At 32.7% G+C, this 25386-nt stretch overlaps 1 protein-coding gene across 1 annotated transcript in view; it reads right to left on the bottom strand.

The window, feature by feature from the left end:
• The window catches only part of SI (sucrase-isomaltase), a 108998-nt gene that overhangs the window by 53354 nt on the left and 30258 nt on the right, over positions 1-25386 (bottom strand). The window contains exons 15-24 of the mRNA XM_018053782.1: positions 23571-23742; positions 20141-20257; positions 18102-18256; positions 17065-17149; positions 16115-16171; positions 15261-15385; positions 13009-13097; positions 9735-9784; positions 8619-8789; positions 4030-4185 (exon numbers count right to left, since the gene is read on the bottom strand). Of these exons, the coding sequence (XP_017909271.1) occupies positions 4030-4185; positions 8619-8789; positions 9735-9784; positions 13009-13097; positions 15261-15385; positions 16115-16171; positions 17065-17149; positions 18102-18256; positions 20141-20257; positions 23571-23742 (1177 nt within the window). The remainder of the gene's footprint in view (positions 1-4029; positions 4186-8618; positions 8790-9734; positions 9785-13008; positions 13098-15260; positions 15386-16114; positions 16172-17064; positions 17150-18101; positions 18257-20140; positions 20258-23570; positions 23743-25386) is intronic.

The following is a 25386-nucleotide window of genomic DNA, read 5'->3' as shown; positions in this document are numbered from 1 at the left end:
GACTTCACATTCCAAGATGTCTGGCTCCAGGTGAGTGATCACACCATCGCAGTTATCCAGGTCATGAGATCTTTTTTGTATAGTTCTTGTGTGTTCGTTAGTTTATATCTCACAATTGGAAAGCTTCACTTTGATTTATATTGAAACTCTTAATTTTAATTTTTCCAAAACAAAATTATTTCTCTCCTTGCTTGTTTCCCCATAGTTTTGACAGTGTGTTACTAAATACTTTCTCTTTTTCTCAGCTGTTTACACCAAAAACTTGCAGTCATTTTACTCTTCTATTCTCTCATATCCCATATCCAATCAAAGAACATTTTCTAGTTTTAGGTTAAAAATATGGACAAAAGTCAATCGTGTGTGTGTTTAGTCACTAAGTTGTGTCTGACTCTTTGTGACCCCATAGACTGTAGCCCACCTGGTTCCTATTTCCACGGGATTTGTAAGCCAGAATACTGGAGTGGGCTGCCATTTCCTCCTCCAGGGGATCTTCCTAACTCAGCAATTGAACCTGATTCTCCTGGGTCTCTTGCACTGGCAGATGGATTCTTTACCAGTAAGACACCTGGGAAGCTTCCCACAAAGTCAAACACTTATTACTAATTCTACCATTACCACTTTGGCTCAATCTACCAATATTTTACTTTCTTTACTGTAGTAACCTCTTTCCTGGTCTCCCTGTCTTAGTTTTCTCACAGTCTGCTCTCAACACAGAAACCATTATAGTTCCATTAACATGGAAATTTAATCTACTTATTTGTCTGTTCAAAACTCTCTAGTAGAATTCGATCTCGGAGTAGAAATCTTATTACTAAAAGTGGTCTGAGTAACAGAACTACATTATCTGTTTCAATATGTCTGTAATTTTATCTCTTGCTGTTCTTCTTCCCACTCATTCTGTTTCAGACATGATGGCCTCCTTGCTGTTTGTAAACTCCACCAGGTACATTTTTACTTCGCATTCAATTCAGACTGATTTATTTTCTTTCTGGAATATTATTCCTTCCTTTCTTTCCTTTGTCTCTTTTAACAAATGCCACCTTCTCAAAGAAACCTTTTGTGCACACTAATTATAGTTACACCACTGGCATCCCACATCCTCCCTTTTCCTTTTCTGCTTTTTGTTCTCTGTAATAATTATCTAACATAGAACACAATTTTTATTTTTTAAGTGTTTAAAATATTTTTTGATGTGGACCATTTTTAGTCTACTGAATTTGTTACAATATTTTTTTCTGTTTTATGCTTTGTTTTTTGGCTGCAGGGCATGTGGGATCTTAACTCCCTGAAGAGGGATTGAATCCACAGCCCCAGCACTGGAAGACAATGTCTCAACCACTGGACCTCCAGGAAAGTCCCTAAAACAACTTTTTAAGTTATCTGTTTGTTTTCCCACACTGAAATATAATCTCTAACAGAAAAAAGAGTTTCATTTATTTTGTTCTCCTAGAATAGTGCCTAGAACATAGTAGCTCTCAAATATTTATTAAATGAACCAAAGAATAAACAGTATGGTCTAAAGAAACATTAATTTTCTAAATTATATTTGATAAATTTCTAATGTTAAAGCTCCACTTATTTGACTTAAAAATTTATAACATGTTGAATATGAAGAGTAATAGTAATGGGAAGAATAAATCTTTCACACTTTCTTATTAGAAGTTATTAGAGCTTTAGTACCATCCTTTAAATTCAATTTGATAACAGAAGTGACCATGTACTGAACTCAATGGAGGATGGATATGGATTTGAATGAAGTAAAAAGAAGATACTGTAGGCAAACTGTAATGATACTTCAATATTTGTTTTTATTGATTTCAGAATCTTTTCTCCTTCTCTCTTGTTTTCTTCAGTTCTTTTGAAACTTTCCTAATATTAAAGATTATGCAATTTTACCAAGCAATGAAGAGGAATGAGGGCCATTTCTTTTTGGGCAGGTATTTTATGTATTCCTCATATAAGTACCGACATTTCTGGGAACTTGCTGGCAGATGAGTCTAGACTCTTCTCAGTGTAATAAGACATGCATTTAATTTGTGGGTAACATGAAATTTGGAAAACTCAGCAGTGGCCACAGGAATGGAAAAGGTCAGTTTTCATTCCAATCCCAAAGAAAGGCAGTGCCAAAGAATGCTCAAATTACCACACAATTGCATTCAACGCACACACTAGTAAAGTGCTCAGAATTCTCCAAGCCAGACTTCAGCAGTACATGAACCATGAACTTTCAGATGTTCAAGCTGGTTTTAGAAAAGGAGGAGGAACCAGAGATCAAATTACCAATATTTGTTGCATCATTGAAAAAACAAGAGAGTTCCAGAAAAGCATCTATTTCTGCTTTAATGACTGTGCCAAAGCCTTTGACTGTATGGATCACAATAAACTGTGAAAAATTCTGGAAGAGATGGGAATACCAGACCACCTGACCTGCCTCTAGAGAAACCTGTATGCAGGTCAAGAAGCAAAAGTTAGAACTGGACATGGAACAACAGACTGGTTCCAAATAGGAAAAGGAGTATGTCAAGGCTGTATATTGTCACCCTGCTTATTTAAATTATGTGCAGAGTATATCATGAGAAAAGCTGGACTGGAAGAAGCACAAGCTGGAATCAAGATTGCCGGGAGAAATATCAATAACCTCAGATATGCAGATGACACCACCCTTATGCCAGAAAGTGAAGAATTAAAGAGTCTCTTGATGAAAGTAAAAGAGGAGATTGGAAAAGTTGGCTTAAAACTCAACATTCGGAAAACTAAGATCATAGCCTCTGGTCCCATCACTTTATGGCAGATAGATGGGGAAACAGTGGAAACAGTGTCAGACTTTATATTTTTGGGCTCCAAAATCACTGCAGATGGAGACTGCAGCCATGAAATTAAGAGGCCCTTACTCCTTGGAAGGAAAGTCATGACCAACCTAGACAGCATATTAAAAAGCAGAGACATTACTTTGTCAACAAAGCTCTGTCTAGTCAAGTCTATGATTTTCCCAGGAGTCATGTATGGATGTGAGAGTTGGACTATAAAAAAACCTGAGTGCCAAAGAATTGATGCTTTTGAACTGTGGTGTTGGAAAAGACTCTTGAGAGTCCCTTGGACTGCAAGGAGATCCAACTAGTCCATCCTAAAGGAAATCAGTCCTGGGTGTTCATTGGAAGGACTGATGTTGAAGCTGTAACTCCAATATTTTGGTCACCTGATGAGAAGAACTGACTCATTTGAAAAGACCATGATGTTGGGAAAGATTGAAGGAAGAAGAGAAGGGGACAACAGAGGATGAGATGGTTAGATGGCATCACCAACTCAATAGACATGAGTTTGGGTAAACTCCGGGAGTTGGTGATGGACAGGGAGGCCTGGGGTGCTGCGATTCATGGGGTCCCAAAGAGTCAGATCTGAGTGATTGAACTGAACTTGAAATAAATGTGTGTTGTTGGTGTTGTTGGTGTTGTTTTTTCCCAAAAATTCCCAATGATGTAACCAAAACCTCAGAATTCATAAAATTAAATAAGCACATGAGGGTACTCTTCTCATATACCTTCTGTAAAACTTCTGCTTTTAATGACCATCATTGTTCTTGAAGGTTTGACCAGAATTACTGGCAGAAATTGTCACCTCTTAGTGGACCAGTTACAACCTATTAATCAATTTCAGAAGTTTCGATAACTTGAGACAATGCTTTTGAAAGACTACTCCCTACTGGCAAAATGCCTTACTGAACTAAGCTAGTCAGTCACAACCAACATCTAACAGTTTGCCACAAATAGAATTCTATTCTATTAAATAAAGTTACACTATTTCTAAAGTACCTGGAGCACAATTTACACATACATTTAGCATAGCAGTACTAAACCATGTCTTTGGAGAATTAATTAAGATAAATTACCTATTAGAAGTTTAATTTCAAATTCCAAATGCTTCTCTAGATGAATTTAGTTTATATGCTGTAGAATTAAAATTTTAATCTGTACAGTTTACATTGAAATGCTTATGTGAAATCCATTCATGAATAATTAAAAATCTTATTACCGTTTGCCATAAGCAGCCACGTTCTTCACAGCGTTCTTTAGTTGCCGTGTCTGAATTTGGATAACAAGTAAACTTTTCAACTTCCAAGAAAGTTTGATCCCATTGAACAGTAAAGTTTCCTCCAAGGTTAAATGTCAGATTGTAAATTAGTAGAATCTTTGAAGACAAAGAAAATAGTGAAGAGTATTTCTGACCATTGGATAATTTAAAAATATTTAACATTTATAAAATGCAGCAACCCATCAGCAATTCTTCAAATCAAATCTTAATAATTTTAATGCAATATTAAAAGAAAAGAATAGATAGGAGAAAACATGTCATGCCACTGGAAAAGCTAGAACCTCAAGACAGGAAAACTATGAGAAATTACAGAATACTGATGAAAAACATCTTTAAATCCAGACATGAGTTTACTTCTCAATTCTGCCAATAAATGCTCATGAGTCTGAGGAAACACCTATCTTGTTTTAGCTTCAATTTCCTGCCTCTGTAAAATAAGATTAATAGATAAATAATATGTGAAATTTAAAACACATACAATGCTTGGGGCACAGGGCTTCGAATATTAGGTATGATATAAATATTAACTTCTTCAATGAAGATAAAGTTGACACTGTGCTTGATTTGGAGGCTTCCCGAATCAAATCCACTGCTAACAATATTTGAGGTACAAATTAGGAAATAATATGGCAATACACAAAAAGAAAATAATGAGAGGATAGTGTTTTATGTATATATATATATCTGTATATATATAATAGTGTATTGAAATGTATACACACACACACATATATATACAAACATAATAATATATAGGTATAGATAGATAGATAGATATACATATGAGCTTTCTAGTTGTGCTTCTGATTAAGAAACTGGCTGCCAATTCAGGAGACATAAGAGATGTGGGTTCGACCCCTGGGTAGGGAAGATCCCCTGGAGGAGGAAAAAGAAACCCACTCCAGTATTCTTGCCTGGAGAATCCCATGGAGAGAGGAGCCTGGAGGGTTACAGTCGATAGGGTCTCAAAGAGTTGGACATGACTGAAGCGACTTAGTAGGCATACACACACATACATGCATATATACAATATATGTATGGGCTTTCCTGATGGCTCAGTAAACAATCCACCTGCAATGCAGGACACTTGGAGTTGAAACCCTTAATTGGGAAGGAGGAGGGCATGGCAACCAATTCCAGTATTCTGGCCTGGAGAATCCCCATAGACAGAGTAGCCTGATGGGCTATGGTCCATTTGGTAGCAAGGAGTTGGACACAACATAGCAACTAAGCATGCACAACATATACATATGTATACATAATGCAACAGTTCAGTTAAGTTCAGTTGCTAGATCGTGTCCGACTCTTTGGGACACCATGAATCACAGCACGCCAAGCCTCCCTGTCCATCACCAACTCCCAGAGTTCACTCAAACTCATGTCCATCGACTCTGTGAGGCCATCCAGCCATCTCATACTCTGTCGTCCCCTTCTCTTCCTGCCCCCAATCCCTTCCAGCATCAGAGCCTTTTCCAATGAGTCAAATCTTCGCATCAGGTGGCTAAACTATTGGAGTTTCAGCTTTAGCATCAGTCTTTCCAATGAACACCCAGGACGGATCTCCTTTAGGATAGACTGGTTGGATCTCCTTGCAGTCCAAGTGACTCTCAAGAGTTTTCTCCAACACCACAGTTCAAAAGCATCAATTCTTCAGTGCTCAGCTTTCTTCAAAGTCCAACTCTCACATCTATACATGACCACTGGAAAAACCATAGCCTTGACTAGACAGAACTTGGTTGGCAAAGTAATATCTCTGCTTTTCAATATGCTATCTAGGTTGGTCATAACTTTCCTTCCAAGGAGGAAGCGTCTTTTAATTTCATGGCTGCAGTCACCATCTGCAGTGATTTTGGAGCCCCAAAATATAAAGTCTGACACTGTTTCCCCATCTATTTCCCATGAAGTGATGGGACCATAGGCCATGATCTTAGTCTTCTGAATGTGGGCTTTAATCCAGCCTTTTTACTCTCCACTTTCACTTTCATCAAGAGGTTTTTTAGTTCCTCTTCACTTTCTGCCATAAGGGTGGCGTCATCTGCATATCTGAGGTTGTTGATATTTCTCCCAGTAATCTTGATTTCAGCTTATGCTTCTTCCAGCCCAGCATTTCTCATGATGTACTCTGCATATAAGTTAAATAAGCAGGGTGACAATATACAGCCTTGACATACTCCTTTTCCTATTTGGAACCAGTCTGTTGTTCCATGTCCACTTCTAACTGTTGCTTCCTGTTCTGCATACAGATTTCTCAAGAGGCAGGTCAGGTGGTCTGGTATTCACATCTCTTTCAGAATTTTCCACAGCTTGTGATCCACACAAAGGCTTTACTGTAGTGAATGAAGCAAAAGTAGATGTTTTTCTAGAATTCTCTTGCTTTTTCCTTGATCCAATGGATATTGGCAATTTGATCTCTGATTCCTCTGCCTTTTCTAAATCCAGTCTGTACATCTGGTAATTCTCTGGTCATGTGCTATTGAAGTGCAGCATGGAGGATTGTAGTTTGAACATTCTTTGCCATTACCCTTCTTCTGGATTGGAATGATAATTGACCTTTTCCAGTCCTGTGGCCACTGCTGAGTTTTCCAAATTTTCTGGCATATTGAGTGCAGGATTTTCACAACATTATATTTTAAGATTTGAAATAGATCAGCTGGAATTTCATCACCTCCACTAGCTTTTCCTAGTGATGCTTCCTAAGGCCCATTTGACTTCTCACTCCAGGATGTTTGGCTCCAGATGGATGAACACACCATTGATCTTATCTAGGTCATTAAGAACTTTTTTGTATTGTTCTTCTGTGTATTCTTGCCACCTTTTCTTAATGTCTTCTGCTCTGTTACCTCCATACCGTTTCTGTCCTTTATTGTGCCCTTCTTTGCATGAAATGCTTTTCTTCTTTGCCTTTAACTTCTTTCAGCTATTTGTAAGACCTCCTCAGACAACCATTTTGCCTTTTTGAATTTCTTTTTATTGGGGATGGTTTTGATCACTGCCTCCTGTACAATGTTCTGATAAAATATGGTGCACTGGACAAGGGAATGGCAAACCATTTCAACATCTTGCCTTGAGAACCCAAAGAATGTATTTTCATTGTTACAATATTTCAAATTTTTGTTTGGTTATTGTTTATGACAGTGACAAAATTTATCACAATTTCATCTGTAAAGTTTCTTTTTTTATCCTTCATAGCTCTAATTTAGAAATAAAAAGTCATACAAAGATCAGTCCAAGCTCAGAAGAATTAGAAAGATGTACCTCCAAGTGTCTTTGTAAATCTTTGTTGTTGTTTAATTGCTGAATAATGTCTGACTCTTTTGCGACTTCATGGGCTATAGCCTGCCTGGCTCCTCTATCCATGGGATTTCCCAGGCAAGAATACTAGAGTGGGTTACCATTTCCTTCCACAGGGAAACTTCCCAACCCAAGAGTCAAACCCTTCTTCCCTGCACTGGCAGGACTATTCTTTACTGCTGAGTCACCAAGCCCTCATAAATCTCTACATTAGCATAAAGCTAGAAATAAATATGAACTGGAATTGTAAAAACCATATAATAAAATGATTTTGTATTGTGCCCCCATATAATCTTTACTAGACTCATAAAATTTTCAATAAGTCTGCATTGTTTAATTTATATTGATGAGTTCTTATAGTCACAATAATATTTATTTTATAGTACATTTACTAAATAAAAAAACAATTAACCAATACATATTTTATGGAAATTCCTACATGGAAAACTCTGGGCTAGAGGGCTTAGGAGCCAGACAAAAGCACTCCAAAATCATATTCTATATCTTAATTTAGAATTTATGTTAACATTACTAATAATTAGGATTATAGAAATGGTAGGAAAGTAAATGCCAATAAAAATTACTTCTATGTTTTAAATTATTTTATCTAACATAGTTAAGCAACATTATGATTAAATATTTCATTTTACATATGAGGAAGCTGAGATATTAATCTATGGTTTAAATGAACAAACTGCAGGGCTGGAATTGAACCCAGTTCTGCTACTTCTTTTCCCTCTCTAGTACATTTGTCAAAGGAGTAAAGAATGAGGATAAGAAACGGACCACTAGAAGGGGAGAGTGTTAACAAAAATTTGAAAAAGAATATTGATACAAGATATGTTGAGGACAAAGAGCACTCATGAAAGGAGAAGTGGGGAAAACTGAAGAAATGAATTCAATCAATAACTTAAGGAGTCTTAAATGAGAAGTAAAAAAAAATTACTATTTTTATTGTATGCAATAGGTAAATTAGAGAAATGGAATAAAAAACATATTAGGAAGGCAGAGATAAGTGATATCAAAGAAAAAATTGAATAGAGAAGGAGTAGTATGAATTCATCTTATGGTTGATATCTCAATATAAATTGAAATGACTAAAATGTGATATTGCAAGCAAAAGGAAAATAAAACTAAAAATATAATGAATAAAAAATTCATAAAACCATGAGCCTGAATGATTATATGTTATAAATGACAGAATATGACACTAAAATATTTTAAGAGATTGTGTTTACCTGGTTGGAAGCATCATAACTGAAATTGTAGTGAGCTCTCAGTGGTTGATTGTCTTCTATCACTGAAACTTCTGTAACAGTGTCTATCAACCCAAGGACTTTTACAGTCTCAAATGCTAAAGCAGTTCCCTCTGGGTACGATGAATGCATACATATGATATCTAGCTTGTTCTGAAAAAATATATATATCAAGTAGATGGTCACTGGATACAAATCAGAAATAACAATACAAGTGTATTTATAACAAGCGGATTAAATCTTATAGTTCTAAATATATATAAATTATAGTCTATTTACTAAAGACAATTAACCAACACACATTTTTATGAATATTGCTAAGTGAAAAACTCTGAACCAAAGACCATAAGAATTAGATAAAATTCTAAGAAAATATTTTGAATCTCACATGATTTAGAATTCATTTACACTAATACATTAATAATTTAGTATTTAATTATATATATATTAAGAAAATAACCAATCATCTATCCTTACATTCTCAACAGCTCTTCACGTTCAAGTATCCTATATAAATACACTTATTAGCGACTCTTTAAAATTTTTTTGTATATATTGCATAAAATTATTTTCAGAGATAAGATATGCATGATGCAAATCATTCATATCACTTCTCATTCTAGCCCTAATGTTGGTGAAGAATAACTTAGCTTTAACAAAAAAGAATATATGAAGAAATCTAACTTCTACTAGAAGCACTGCTACTAATTATTCAACATTTAACCTTATGCAAAGCATTTTCATTTTCACCCCAAATACATGACAGTCATTGCTATGATTGGTATATTAAAACATTGTCAAATATGCTGAGATTATTTTCCTAAGCTCTGCTTAAACAAGACTTAGTGCTTCAAGAAGTCTTATGATTTTGTGTATAAACTTCATCATCAGAAACTCATCTATTATATTGGAATATACTATTATGTTGAAACATAAAAATTTAAGGTAATTCATATACAATTTAATAATTTAAATTAAACAGTTTATTCCATGTCTTTCCATTGATCTTTGGAAAGAAATGCATCTTTCCAAGAAAAGGCACAATCTAGACATTAACAAGCTATTATATTTAACTATGTGTCCAAGGAGAATGCTTACATTAGAAACTGAAAATGTATATAAAATGTAGTTTCCCTTTTGGATGGTATCTGTAATGAGAGAAAAATAAGTTATCAGATCAAAATAATGCCATATTTTTATTTTATTGTTACAGTTAGACAACACAGGACATTTTTAAAAAATAAGTATTATTTATTAAGCAAATTAAATAAATTCTTTTCATTAAACTTCTTAATTATCTTTAAATAAAATAACTTTAGTAGTTTATTTTCCCAGGAAGTAAAGTTAATAAATGCATCTTTGCCCAGTTTGATTTTTCAGACCGCTAATATAGTTCTAGAAATTCAGAGAATGAAAACTTGTAGTAAAATATATATAATTATAACTATTGTTTAGAATGATATTTTATCCTCTCTAATAAACTGTGTAACAAGAAGTTTATCTTGGGAAGACGTGGGACACCACAATATTGTTTTGCATCTTTCAATTTGTTTTTTTTCATTATCTGAGGGACTGAATGTGGAGACATAGTAAAGATTCATGTACACTTTAATAAGAAAAATGGAAGAAAATAATTATGTTCTGCATCATATATGAAACATAGCATTTTTATCAACATGTTTCTTTAACAGGAAACTATAGATTATAACTAAAATATTTGGGAGAAAATAGAGTGGAAAATACAAGGAGAATCCTAGGATTTATATAGACTGCTTTGAGTAACATTAATTTACTTAAAATTTTAATCCTAGGGAATAAAATTAAAATCAGAATCTGAATTGAAAGTTATTTTGCTGTTTATATATTTGACTGATTATTCAGAAAATTCTGATTTTAACTTTTCAACACGTTTAAGTATATAGTCATCATATTAGATAACTGATTAAAGCATAACTCCATATTTTTAACCATCCTATATGAAGTAAATTATCAATATAGTTTTTAATTTATTTATTTCTTATTGAAGGATAATTGCTTTACAGAATTTTGCTGTTTTCTGTCAAACCTCAACATGAATCAGCCATAAGTAAATTTTTGCAAGTAGGAAAAAAGTAATGAACTTGGAAACAAATAATTTGAGAAATAAGAATAAACTTAAAATCAAGTCTCAGATGCTGCCAATAGAGGTACTGTCTCAACAAAATTCTTTACCTGATGATTATGAACAGTTTATTAATGTTTCTGCTGAAGTCCACTCTTACTGAATTTCTATGTAATAGTGTTTGGAATCTATACTCAGGTCAGAACTCACCTTAGTATGCTTGAACTCTAACACATTGAGTAAGAACGAAAAGTCTCGTGTGCTGAAGTAGAATGAAAAATGGAGAGCAATAAGGAACAATTTGTGTGAGAGTGCATGTGTGCATGTGTGTGTGTGTAAAATCTACAGGACATGGTGAGTGCTCTGGATGTTGGTAAAGACTGTGGCTCCTGAATGTAATGGTGAATTGTTAGAGGGTTTTGACCAAAGAAGTGAGCAGAAAGAGATAATTTGAATCATTTTCTAAAGGGCTTACTCCATCTGCCAATTGGTAAAGAGAATGTAAAAAGAGGCAGCTGACAAGAGCAATCAACTTATAGATGATTAGGGAGCTATCTCAGTAATTAGTATGAAAAGTAGTGATGATAACAATGGTGGAGTTGATAAGATTCTTAGATCAAGATGGAACCGAAAGAGATTCCTAGATAAGAGTGAACTGTAAAGTTGTTGGTATCCTGTTGAGGTGAAGTTACCATCAACTGACAAGTGGAAGACAATGCATTTAGTGTTGCAGATATACTGTGGTAATTTACATATTCACAGGAGGTAAGACTTCAAAAAAAAAAAGAAAACAATTTTTTCAAAGATTCGATATTTTTCAAATTATAAGAGAACACACCAATACATAGACTATTTCTTGGAGCTAAGTTAGAGATATTGGATGCTTCATATACTATAATGGGCTTCCCAGGTGGCTCAGCAGTAAAGAATCTTCCTGCTAATGCAGGAGACACAAGAGATGCAGGTTCGATCCCTGGGTTGGGAAGATCCCTTGGAGGAGGAAATGGCAACTCAGTATTCTTGCCTCAAAAATCCAATGGACAGAGGAGCCTCATGGGCTAGAGTCCATGGGGTTGCAAAAGAGTCGGACATGACTGAGCACCCAGGCAGGCCATATACTGTAAAACATCGGTGAAGTATTGAGCTATTTAGTTTAGTTGCTCAGTCGTGTCTGACTCTTTGCAACCCCACGGACTGTAGCCTACCAGGCTCCTCTGTCCATGGGATTTTCCAGGCAAGAATATTAGAGTGGGTTGCTGTTTCCTTCTCCAGAGGATCTTCCCGACCCAGGTACCGAACCCAGGTCTCCCACGTTGTAGGCAGACGCTTTACCGTCTGAGCCACCAGGGTACACACATATATAAAACTTATTACCTAAGAGCCCTCTATTAAAAAATGAGATTAAAACACCTTAAATTTATGAGAGTGGTTGTAATTGACTAAGTAAATCCAAACAGATCAATTTTCTATAGCATAATTTAATATTAGAAAAAGTGATTCTATTTTTATTCCCTTGGTGTACTGAATTCTCAACTTTTGGGCTAATTAATTAGAAGACATTTAATAATTCAAATAAATGATGACATTTGTATGGTAAAATCCTTATCTCAATAATTTGACATTAACTAAATATTTTTATTGAAGTATAGTTAATTTACAACACTTCAGGTAAAGTGATTCAGTTAAACATATACATATATATGTATATATATATGTATATTTCTTTTTTGGATTATTTTCCATTACAGTTCATTAAAAGATACTGAATATAGTTTGTTGTGCTATATACTAGGTCCTTGTTGTTTATATATTTTATATATAGTATTGTGTATTTGTTAATCTCAAATTACCAATTTATCCCTCCTTCCTACATTGAATAAACTTTAATGTTGGTTTTCTTTTACAGTAATAAAATTTTAGTTTTAACCACTATAATCACCTAAGATAGTTGAAAATAAGATGCAATTTACACATCTGTGAACTTATTAACTATTTTAATTTTTATTCAATAATCTAATAAATAAAGGTATCTACACTTGTCAAAGATTTTTACAATAAACCAAGAGAGAAAACTAAATGTTGTAAATAAATATACATAATTTAAATAGCAATGCTAAATTATATAAAGTTACTTAAACTCTTAAGATAGATAATAAAACAGAAATTAAAAACTAAAACTTGTAACATTTTAAATGAATGTAATTTCATAATAAAAGCAAAACTTCCCATCATCAAAATAAATATTTTAAAGCATATCACTTTGAAACTTACCTTTAGTTTCTCCATCATCCCAGAAAAAGTCTCCTTTTGCTGTGTTATTATCATTTAATGCAACTATAAGTCCTAGAGGGTTCTTTCGGCTGTTAAGTAAGTTTGGGTGTATTTGTGATTAAAAATAAATTTATAATAGTGAAATACCCTATAAATAAATCAATTTCAACATAAGGATTTGTAGGATTTCTGCACGAGAACATTGATATTAGTAAAATTCATGTCTATATTTATTAATAATTTTTCAACGAGAAAAATAATTTATATACTTGGAAAATAAATTAAAGAAAGAAATAGAATAAATATAGTATGGAACTTCTAGAGGGCTAAGACACCGCCATCAAAATTGAAACAGTAAAATAATATTTCAATTCAAACAATAAAATTAAATATATCTTATAAAATACCATATTCAACATGTACTTGCTACAAATATATTAACCCTGCATTGCAATGCATCAAGGTTACAAAATGATAAAAAAAAGTCTATAAAATAAACTTTTAAATGCCAAGTAGAATCTCTAATAATCATACAAATGAAGCTAATTATACCATGTGAAATGAAATGTGGTTAATATTTTTTTAGTTGTATATTACTATTGGTTTCTAAACTTAAAATGAGGCTGTATAGTCCAAGTAACTGCTCTATACAGAATATATTCTTTCTAGCATGCACCCATCAGAGCGTATGTTTCTCTTATTTGATACATCTCTAGAGTATATCTAATGTTTTTAAGAACATAACCACGAAACATTGACAATATGAAAATAATTCTAGGAAACAAATCTAATTACATGACTAACTAGTTTAATTCATTCACTCATAAATTTGTTCCTTCAACAAATATCCAGGGAAAGAGCTTATCCCATAGTAGGGCTTCCCTGATAGCTCCTTTGGTAAAGAATCTGCTTGCAATGCAGGAGACCCCAGTTTGATTCCTGGGTCGGGAAGATCCCCCAAGGCTACTCACTCCAGTATTCTGGCCTAGAAAATTCCACGGACTGTATAGTCCATGGGGTCACAAAGAGTCGGACACGACTGAGAAACTTTCACTTTCTTCACTTTCATTCCATAATAGGGTGACACTATTGGTATGTGAGCGCCGAAGAATTGATGCTTTTGAACTGTGGTGTTAGAAAAAACTCTTGAGAGTCCCTTGGACTGCAAGGAGATTCAGCCAGTCCATTCTGAAGGAGATCAGCCCTGGGATTTCTTTGGAAGGAATGATGCTAAAGCTGAAACTCCAATACTTTGGCCACCTCATGCGAAGAGTTGACTCATTGGAAAAGACTCTGATGCTGGGAGGGATTGGGGGCAGGAGGAGAAGGGGACGACTGAGGATGAGATGGCTGGATGGCATCACGGACTCGATGGACGTGAGTCTGAGTGAACTCCGGGAGTTGGTGATGGACAGGGAGGCCTGGCGTGCTGCGATTCATGGGGTCGCAAAGAGTCGGACATGACTGAGCGACTGAACTGAACGGATTGGTATGTGAACTAAAATCGTGAAAAGTCGGGTCCCTGCCTTCATGAAGTATATAGTTGAGGAGAACAGACATGCTACATACAAGAACAAGTAAAAATATAATTCCATATATTCTTAATGCTGTGAAGAAAATACAGAGGGTAAGGAACATAGGGTGACTATCTATTGAGGTGTTGTAGAACATGGGTAAATGTGTAGATGCAATATGACACATTCTGTCCATATACCCAGAATGAATTTTCAAGATGAAGTACCAGAATTTTCAAGTTTCTCCTTTTTTCGAAATAGTTCTAAAATGTATTCTTACTGAACAACTTAATTTCTATATCATTCTTTACCTATACAGAAATATCTACCTCATTTATTGACTTTAAACATTTTACCTGGAAAACAATCATTTTGACATTTATGTACTGACAATCCAAACAGGTAACAACTGACACTTTAATCAATTATATAACATTTAATACTTCATTATTTAGTAATAATCAGCAATTAATTTTAATTATATATATTCTTTATAGAAATAAGTCAGTACCGTTTTGACACAGGAGATAAACTTCTAATCTAATTATGCTCATTTTTCTAATTAAGAAGTTTGTTGTAATATATTAATACATAATTTAATTCTTTCTTCTTTTTATACCTGATAGTTATATGTAAGAATCCTTTGCATTAAATATCAATCATTGATTTTTAATAAATATGTGAAACATTAAATATTATATTATAGTTCAGATTTCAATTAATGCCTGTTAATTTTACCTTGCTGTTGTAGTTACAGCAGGTTCTTGAAAGGGGATAATGTAACCACCTCTAAGATGTAATCCTATTTTGTCTCCTGGAAGCTGCATATCAACACGTTGTTTTCTCCATGGCCTTTTTACACCCTAATATTAGGAAAATAAAAAGATTTTTTCATTATTGCAATGACTTTAACCCCATTTCACAAGAATTACACATAGAATTTACACAGAGAAATAATTCTTATTATGATCCATTCATGTCATTTTAGTGAATAGTAGCATGTTGTTTTCTAACTTTTAAAGAAACTTCTTCAGTTTACTGAAGAAATTTAGCTAAAATAAATAGTTTTACAAAAAAATCACTATAGAGAAATCCATTTCCTTTCTACAATAATTAACAATATTCTTAATTAGTCCTATTTTTATTCTTTGTTTTTGGTTAAAGTTAACCAGGTCTCTTGAAAGGATTGAAAAAAAATCTTTCTTATAAAATATAAAGGGTCTGCTTAGCAAATACAAGTGTGTTGCAAAATACTTCCCTTTAAAATACACAATTTTTCTGGAAGAATATGTAAAATAGGAAAACTATTAAAATAAGTTACCAATTCTTCTTAAAGTTACTCTTGACCTTTTATTTCCACAATTTAAGATGGATAACTCTTTACACTGAAGAATATACTTCATATTAATCATGTGCAATGCAACATATAACTGCTCACATGTAAGAAAATGTATACCTGTGCAGACTTTTATGCACTATTAAAATCTGAAATTGTTATTTTTTAGAATAATAACAGAAATATTGTTAAGTTCCCATGTATAGCTGTTGGACAGTATATACTTTTGATCTATTATTATATTAGGTTTACTTACAGTTTCAAAGTCATACCAAGTAGCATCAGGGATGTATGCACTCACTATTTCTGCACCCTACAATAAAGCAAGATAATTTGTATGTGGAGAAGGAAATGGCAACCCATTCCAATATTCTTGCCTGGACAGAGAATCCCATGGACAGAGAAGCCTGGTGGGCTATAGATTCCACGGGGTTGCAAAGAGTCAGACAACAACTTAGCAACCAAACAACAATAATTTGTATGTAGATACCTATATTTTACTTCAGTATGTAACAGGAAAGAGTCACATCAAATGTTGTCAGATTTTCATAGTGAAGTGAAAAGGTTCCTTTGTATGTTACACTACAATATTTTCTATATATAACAAAAGGCTATTTTAATAGTTTTAGATACTTTCATAATACACAATATTCCACAAGCAAAGATGAAATAAATTTAAGTGGCAACTAAAAAAATGGATGCATATATTTGTATCATTATCATCTGCATGGTAAGTGTGAGTGTGAACACATTCATTTCTATATATGTCCATGACATACCAACTTTTAAGTAATAGGCAAAATCCACATATTTAATTCCACCATTTTTTCAACATTTTCATATAATCTATTGACTTTCAAGTTCTCTTTTATTTACAGTATAGCAAAATTTCAATGTCTATGACATGAATGACAATTGTTACTATTATAAGATTTGATATGTTTCATAAATACAGCTTTCTTTTGTGGAAGAACACTAATTGTACACAATTTCTTCTCCCCAGTACATATTATATACTTGAAAAGCATAAATCTACATAATATACTTATAACTTTTCAGAATTTCTTCTATGTTTTAGAATTTAATTAAACACTTATCAGTCTGAAGCATTCTACTGAGTAACATTTATTACCCAAATGTTTTGTAATTTAGTGTGGATTTGATTACACAAAATTCCCTTTAAAATTTATTAAAATTGTATCCTACCTGTTTCAATACAGGGGTTATAAGTAATGAGGGGCCCCATAAGAACTGAGTATCCTCAATCCAGCTATTAGTATCCTCATAAAACCTAAGAACAATGACAATGTTTACAATATAAAGATAAAAAATGTTAATCCAAATACTTCAATTTATTATCTTTTAAGTTATTCCCTGGGAATAATCATTGTCTTTAATTTTGCTTGATATGTAAAGTTGACTTCATAAAGTCAAAACTGACTTAATATGTAATTTTGAATCTATAATTATTAATGCATCCTTATGGTACACCTGACACTCAAGAAAAAGAAACATAGAAAGGAAAGGAGAAAGTAAAGAAAGGTGGGACAGAGGAAATTACTTCATTTGGGACTCAAAAAAATAATCTATAATATGTGATAAATAAACAACTATAAAAATAAAATGTATAATAAACAACTATTCTGTTTAATTCATTTTTTCCTGTAAAATAGGTTCATGAACTATCAGAAATCCTTCATATTCTACTTTCCTCATTTTTATACTGTTTCCTTATAAACTTCAATTTGACTTGGACTTGCAGGGATCTTTAGTCATTTCTTGAGGAACGACCTTGTTTTGGTCAAGAAATACAAAGACAAGCACAATTCATTGTTTTACAACTATACTATATGTTATTTATATTTAGATAATTTTCACAATATACATGATTATGCTGGTAATATTTGCTTATTTATTTAATGATATTTAATGTTTATTTAATAAATGATATTAAATTATATTTAATGCATGTAATATTTAATATGTTTTAATATTCTGTATTTAATATTACTTACTGATATACTTACTCCAATATATTCTACCGTATTTCTTTCCTTTTAAGTTCTATACAATTATCACATTTCTAGATTGAACTTGTCCATTTCATCAAAATAATTATATTTACTACTATCAATTCACATTTCACCAAATAATTTACATAAATGTCAAGAAAAGCATCAGAAATCCACATGATTTGTCTGAATATAATTTGAAATACTGAAATTCTTGAACATGGTACTCACTCATGAAGAAAAGGCCTTGCTACTGTTTCTCCAAACATATGGGCTTTATAAAATAGAGTATAAAGGAAAGGTAACAAGGCATAGCGAATATTCAAATAGTGTTTTGATGACTTAACCAAAGGAGAATCCTGTCCAAAAAATGCTGGATCCTGATGCTGTGGGATAAACAGAGAAATTGAAATAAGAAATTTAAAATATGAATAAAAATTAAAACATAAGCATTTGATCTATTTTTGAAAACCAAAATGTGTACTTTTTAGCATTCTTATAGATAGTTGAGATGACTCCTATTTCACAATTTCTCATTTTTATGTTTTCATTTGGATATATATATTAATTAAACTTTATTTTAAAGCAGACATTTCCCTTTTGAATATACATTCTTGGAGAAGATAAAACATATTTTAACAAAGTAGTCTTCATTTCTATTATTTGTAGTAGATTGAATTATTGGTCCCAATTTTCATGCCTCCTTGTACCCACAATTTCTGTTATATAAATCTTGTTAGTATCTACCTCTAACAATGGAATGTATTTCCCCATTATTTGACTTTGTGCTCAGCTACATGATATACTCTGACCAATGTAATCTTAGGACACGTGACACTTGCAAGTAAGGGCTTGAAATGTGCTTGGATTGCCAAAGGATTTGCTGCCTTGCACCTTGTCACTGCTATTAGAACAATAAGCTCAGTCTGGAAACCAAGGGATACAAAGAACAAAGCCATCTGGTCAGTCTGTAGGCTTGCAACCAGCAAGAAGGACAGCCTACTTGCCGAGCCCAACCTAGCTTAGTTGACTCAGCCAAGCTGTAATGATGTAAGCAAACCTGCTTAGATTTCCTCAAACCAGCTACTGCCTCCCTGGATACACCATCATGTTTACGCCAAAGCCACAGTTTCTTTTGGCTGCTCCCTGGAAATCAATGAGTTTGGTGTGATATATAGGACCTATGCCAAGGAGATACAGGTTTTTCCCAGTGGTCAACTTTGCCTTGAGGACTCCCTATTGGATGAGCCAAAATTTCATTTGAACTGGGCTGTAGAATATAACTGTTTATCAAACCTCCTTCTTTGCCTTCATCTGCATCAGATTTAGGCCTGAATTGTGATCTGAAGGCTCTCTCCACTTTCTCCTTCTTCTTCTCCTTTATCCACCACAAGTATTTCATCAATAAATTGCTAACGTTTCTAACTCTGTCTTGGCATCTGTTTTTTGGAGGACATACATGAACACAAGTATAATTTAATTCACATGAGGATCTCCCAAGAACACAAATTTATTGAAGCATCACTTAGGTGGATTAGGAAATAACTATCAACTTTATACCTTTTACTTCTGTATTGTCATGCTTTCTTCCAGGCGGAGCTCTGATTGGCTGTCTTTCTTCTCAAAGAGAATTATGCCCCATTGTGTGTACAGTGAATAATTTCTTAACCAGTTTGCACTTAATTGACTTAATACTTTCACCTAATTTTCTCATTCCCTCTAAGAAATATGCCTATGAGAGCCCATAGCTCAGGGTTTGTAGATTAACCTCCCACCAGTTCAGATGCATGTTTACAAAGTGTTAGTTTTAAATTTTTCCCCACCTGTCATTACAATTTTACTTACTAAAGAAAAATTATGGACCCAAACTACTTTGCAAGTGTCTTTAATTTCTTGTATATCTTTAATAAAAGAAAAATTATAAATCCTTAAGAATATATTCTATTTTTATGAAAGAAAAGTTACCTGGAACTTATTATTAGAATGTAAGAATTCAGACTCAAAAAGCTTTGTCATTAACTTAAGATATTGTAATTTTACACATGTGTATATGTGTTAGGCTTAAAATATTTCTGCAATACTGTCATGATTTCCTTATTTGATCATATTTTTATATACAAAATACAGACCTTGTGAAGAAGAGTTCCAACTCTTCTTTGCGAATTATACCACAAACTTTCAGACCAGATCTCTACATATATACATTTAAGTACATTGCTAAAAATAGGATTATGTTTTATTTTGAAACATGGAGAACAAGAGGCATTCACCTGATATCCATCAGCGTTATGGTTTCTGGCATATGGATAAAAAGCACCAAGTTGCATCCACCTTCTGCAAAGCTCTTCTGTGGTCTCAGCCACAAACCCACATATATCTGCTCCAACCTAAATAACATATATATCCATTATTTATATTGTAAAGATTCTCAGATTGCCCAGGGCATCACATTTATGCAACTGATTAATCTGTACCAACTTAGTCTTTGTTTACTGTCTTTTTACTACTCCTCCTTGGTCTAGTTGATTTTGGATTTTTGTCACACACTTGCCTCTAATTCAATGTATAAAGCCGAAACTGAGTTATTAAAATGTGTGGCTTCTCAATCCAAAACTCACCATCTGTGATTTGACTTTCCCTATTTATATTGCTGTAGGAGTAAAAGAGTAAAAATATTGCCAGATGTATGATCACATATAATTGTACTTTTTGTCCCTCAAGAACTCTTCAGAAAAAAATGACTATACTTAATTTACTATTAGTATTTAATGTTTACAAGTATTTCTGTGTTTTTGTAAGTGGTTTATATGTATCTATAAATAATATATAATACTATTTTGCATTCTTATTACCTTTACATAAGTGACATGTATGTGTTACACTGCATTTCCCTTTTATTCTCAAAGAATTATTTTTGTGAGATTCAATTAGGTTAATATGGCTGCAGTTTTCTATTGTATGGGATCCCATCACTATAAAATATGATTGTATGAAGCGTGTATATAAGCTTCTTTGTGAATATATATGTATATAAGACTACATTCCTGACTTATTGGAAAAGTATATTTTTAAAATTAAAACTAGTTGTATCTTGTCAGGGAACATTTAACAGGAGGATTCCTGCATACTGTTTTCTATTTCTCAAGGATTCTCTGTTCCTTATCAGTTCCTATTCTGAGAATGAGTAGAGCTGCACGCAGTTCTCAGGACTGAGGTCATAAGATGAGACATGCAGTAATTTTTTTCAGTGTCAGGGACCTTGTATGTATTAGACTATCCATATTGTGGCTATTGATAAAATTTCATCCTGGATAACAGCTGAGTAATCATCTTACTAAAGATATATAAGCCTGCATTTCTGCTAATAAAGCACCCTTGCTCCATCAGAGCTTGGGTCCCCGTGTCTTTTTCTTTCTTTCTCTCTCTCTTTCTCTCTTTCACTTTCTTATTGTTAACTATGGACGCCAAGTTCTGGTCCATTAAAGGACCCCAACAGTAACTATTTACAATAAGTACAGTCACAGTACAGGAATGTTCCCACTTGCTTCATTTTCTTGCTGATTTCTGATATTTTCAGGCTTTTAATTTTTATCTCCTATATTTATTAAATGCATTTCACCAAAGTTTTTACTTGCACATCTCTGATTACTAGGAAAGTTGAGAATTTTTTCACATTTTTTAAAATTTCATATGTATTTCTCTTTCTATAGAATTGCTTGATATATCCTTTGCTGACTTTTCTACTGTTTTTACCTTTTATAGATTTATAGTAGGTTCTTTAAATTAAACATTAATCATTTATTACTTATATGAATTGAAAATATAATTTTCCAGTAGTAGGAAAAATTTTATTTTAATTTTTAAACTAGATATTAGATGATCAGAAATTTTCATTTTGTAACCAAATTGTTTCTTTATTAGTTGTGCCTCTGTGCTCTGTTTAAGAAATTCAACTCTTAACTTTACATCATAAAGTTACTCACTTATATTTTCTTCTATGATGCTTAAAGTATACTTTTCACACATAGGTTGTGTATTATTTGAGACAGAGTCATTTTACTTTATATTTTAAATGGATAATCAATTGTCCATATGAATGGTTGACACTTTATTCACTGAGCTACAGTGATAGTGCTACCATTAAAAAAATTTCTATTAATGTATGGACCCATGTCCTATTTTGAAATATTAACTTATTTGATTATTCAATTAAGTATCATTGCATTATATCACTATTTTAGCTGATAGGGCAAAATCCATGTGCTCTTTTCTGTTTTTAAAGTGTATTGTCTTCCGCATGAAGTTTAGAATAACTTTATATGTTCTTCAAATTCTCTTTATAGCTTAAAATAGAACATCACTGAATTTAGATAACAGTTTTGGGAGAAAGTATATTTCTATGAGACTTCTTATCCACAAACATGGTGTATCTTTAATTTACTAAGTTACTACAATTTCTCTCAAAAAGTCCCACACTTAGCTTGAATATTTACTCCTGGTTATTGCTTATTAGTTAGTTGCTATACTATACATAACACCTTATCTTGGAATACATTGTAATATTGCTCATTTTTTCTTTTTTTTTTTTGGACAAAACTTGCCATATATTGGTCTATTTTATTCAAAATTTCAGTCACCTTTTTATTTTGACATTTGTTTCTCTAGAGACATTGCTTTCATTGCATTCATCTCTTATTTTCATTACCTATATGTTTAGATTTATTGTTTTTCATTTTTGTAATTCATGTACTTCACTAATTAATGTTTAAAACTTCTATGTTTATAATCTAAGCATTTAAAGCTAAAAATTTTCTTCTAAATACCAATTTGTCTGATGTCCCAGATTTCTGATATGAAGTACAATTGTTTACATTCAATTTTACGGTTTCTTTCCTTCATTTCCACTCAGTTTATTTTGGTGAATCAATTGGTAATGTGTTTACTTTACTTTCCAAATTCAAGATGATGTGTGTGTGTGTGTGTGTGTGTGTGTATGCATGTTTGTGTGTATGTGTGTATGTGTGGTAGCTTTTTTGTTTTGGTTTGGTTTGTTTCTGGTTTTCATTTTGTTCGATACATATGAGAGAATAAATGAATCACTATAATTTTATAAATATTTCATATTTATTTTGTTATGTAATGATACTTCTTACTGATGAAAATCAACACTGCATAGTACTTTTTTTTTTTTTGCATGATTTAGAGACTTACCTGGTTTCTTACATTTGGAATAGCCTATATAATTTTCTCTGCTTAAAAAACCTGAAACATTTCTGTCATCTTTTCCCTTTTAAATAGAAGAAACAACTTTATTATTTTTTAAACTTAAAATGAAAATCTAGAGATTTTTGAATATATCTAGACTTATGATATTGACTTTTTTACAATGCCAATTTGGATTTTTTCCTATGATTTTCTCTGGTGCTTTTGTATTTATTATATAAGATTTTTCTGTCCTTTGTTTATATTGACTTTTGTTTTAGGAATTAGTATGATTTGACTGAATTTTGTTCATTCTCTCTTTACACTCTAATGTTATAGACACCATACACAATCTTATTTTTCTCATAAATTCTCTAGGAACAGAAATTGAAATTTTCTGTCATATACCTTCAATCATTTAACTGAAAATCATTAAGATGACAATATTACAACATTTGTAATTGCAGTGTTTATAAACAATATTGTAAAACTACTTACCAAAGGTATTCCAAACAAACCAAACTCCAGCATTCCTGTAATAGACCATTCCATTTGTTCCCAAGAAGCAGTATTGTCTCCTAACCAATGTGCAGAATGGCTTCCAGATCCAGCAAAAGTCGATCGGGTGAGAATAAAGCTTCTTTTATTAGGAAGAACTTTTTCTATAGCTCTAAAAACAAAATCAAATTAATAAAAAACATTTATTTTAAAATAATATTGATATGATATATTCTAAAATCTTAAATTCAAGACATATATTAGTTTTTAGAACCAAGCTATAATAGTTACAACTATCTAATCAATATTTTCTATTAATTTTGTATTTACATATTAGTATGTACTTAGTAAAATACATTCAGATCAAACATAGAAAAACAAATTCTAGAAATGATTTAGACTTTGAATAATTTTCTTTACCAAATTAAACATGGGTTTTCTGTACCCAGAAAACAAATCAATATTTGCTTTTGAAATATGTGATATAAATACAGTGAAAATCTCTTTATAATATAAAATACAGTAGTCCAAACTTGAACCACAAACACATTTTTTGTGATTCAGTGATGCTCAGTTCAGTTCATTCAGTCACTCAGTCGTGTCCAACTCTTTGTGACCCAATGAATCGCAGCACACCAGGCATCCCTGTCCATCACCAACTCCCAGAGTTCACTCAAACTCATGTCCATTGAGTCGGTGATGCCATCCAGTCATCTCACTCTATTGTCCCCTTCTCCTCCTGCCCTCAATCCCTCCCGGCATCAGAGTCTTTTCCATTGAGTCACCTCTTTGCATGAGGTGGCCAAAGTATTGGAGTTTCAGCTTTAACATCAGTCTTTCCAATGAACACCCAGGACTGATCTCCCCTAGAATCGACTGGTTGGATCCCCTTGCAGTCCACAGGACTCTGAAGAGTCTTCTCCAATACCACAGTTCAAAAGCATCAATTCTTCGAACTCAGCTTTCTTCACAGTCCAAATGTCACATCCATACATGACCACAGGAAAAACTGTAGCCTTGACTAGATGGACCTTTGTTGGCAAAGTAATGTCTCTGCTTTTCAATATGCTATCTAGGTTGGTCATAACTTTCCTTCCAAGGAGTAAGCATCTTTTAATTTCGTGGCTACAATCACCATCTGCAGTGATTTTGGCTGATCATACATTGATGTCTATATTTTCAAATATTATCTAGCAATGTTGATGTAAAACTTAAATGCTTGAAAAGCATTTTATTTTGTTTTTAGAATTTCATCTCCACAATACTAGCATTATTCATCTCACCACTATTAGTACCTGAATATTGTTGACAAATTTTTTCATAATTGGAAATAATCAGAAAAAAGGTAATAAAAATTTAAGTTTGTAGATTACCTTAATAAAAATATAATAGTATTCTGAGGTGCTTTTTAAAAATTACCTTTATATGAACTATAATGTTCTTTCTTTCCAGAATTTATTTACTTATACTCTATGATATATAGATTGAAGTGAAGTAAACACTATGAAGATAGCATATACAATTTTGATATCCTAGTATGCTTTGGGACCAAATATGCTTTAGAATTAAAACTTGATCACAGTTGCTTAATTATGAGAAAAATTAAAATTTATTGATCCAGAATTTGTTTTTTTACTTACTATTGCATTATAGGTCCTTATACAATGCTTGAAAAATAGTAGGCAATCAATATATGATTATCTCCTTTCTTTGCTTTGTATCATGCTATATTTTTACACACAAGCAAACCCATTTTATTAGAGATGCTACGTACAAAACCACATTTTAAATGAAACAGTCTTTAAGTGAAGAGGAA

This window comes from Capra hircus, chromosome 1 (assembly GCF_001704415.2).
Source record: "Capra hircus breed San Clemente chromosome 1, ASM170441v1, whole genome shotgun sequence".
NCBI lineage: Eukaryota > Metazoa > Chordata > Mammalia > Artiodactyla > Bovidae > Capra > Capra hircus.
The sequence above is the reverse complement of the archived record's forward strand: the minus strand, read 5'-3'. Positions and strand labels throughout refer to the sequence as shown.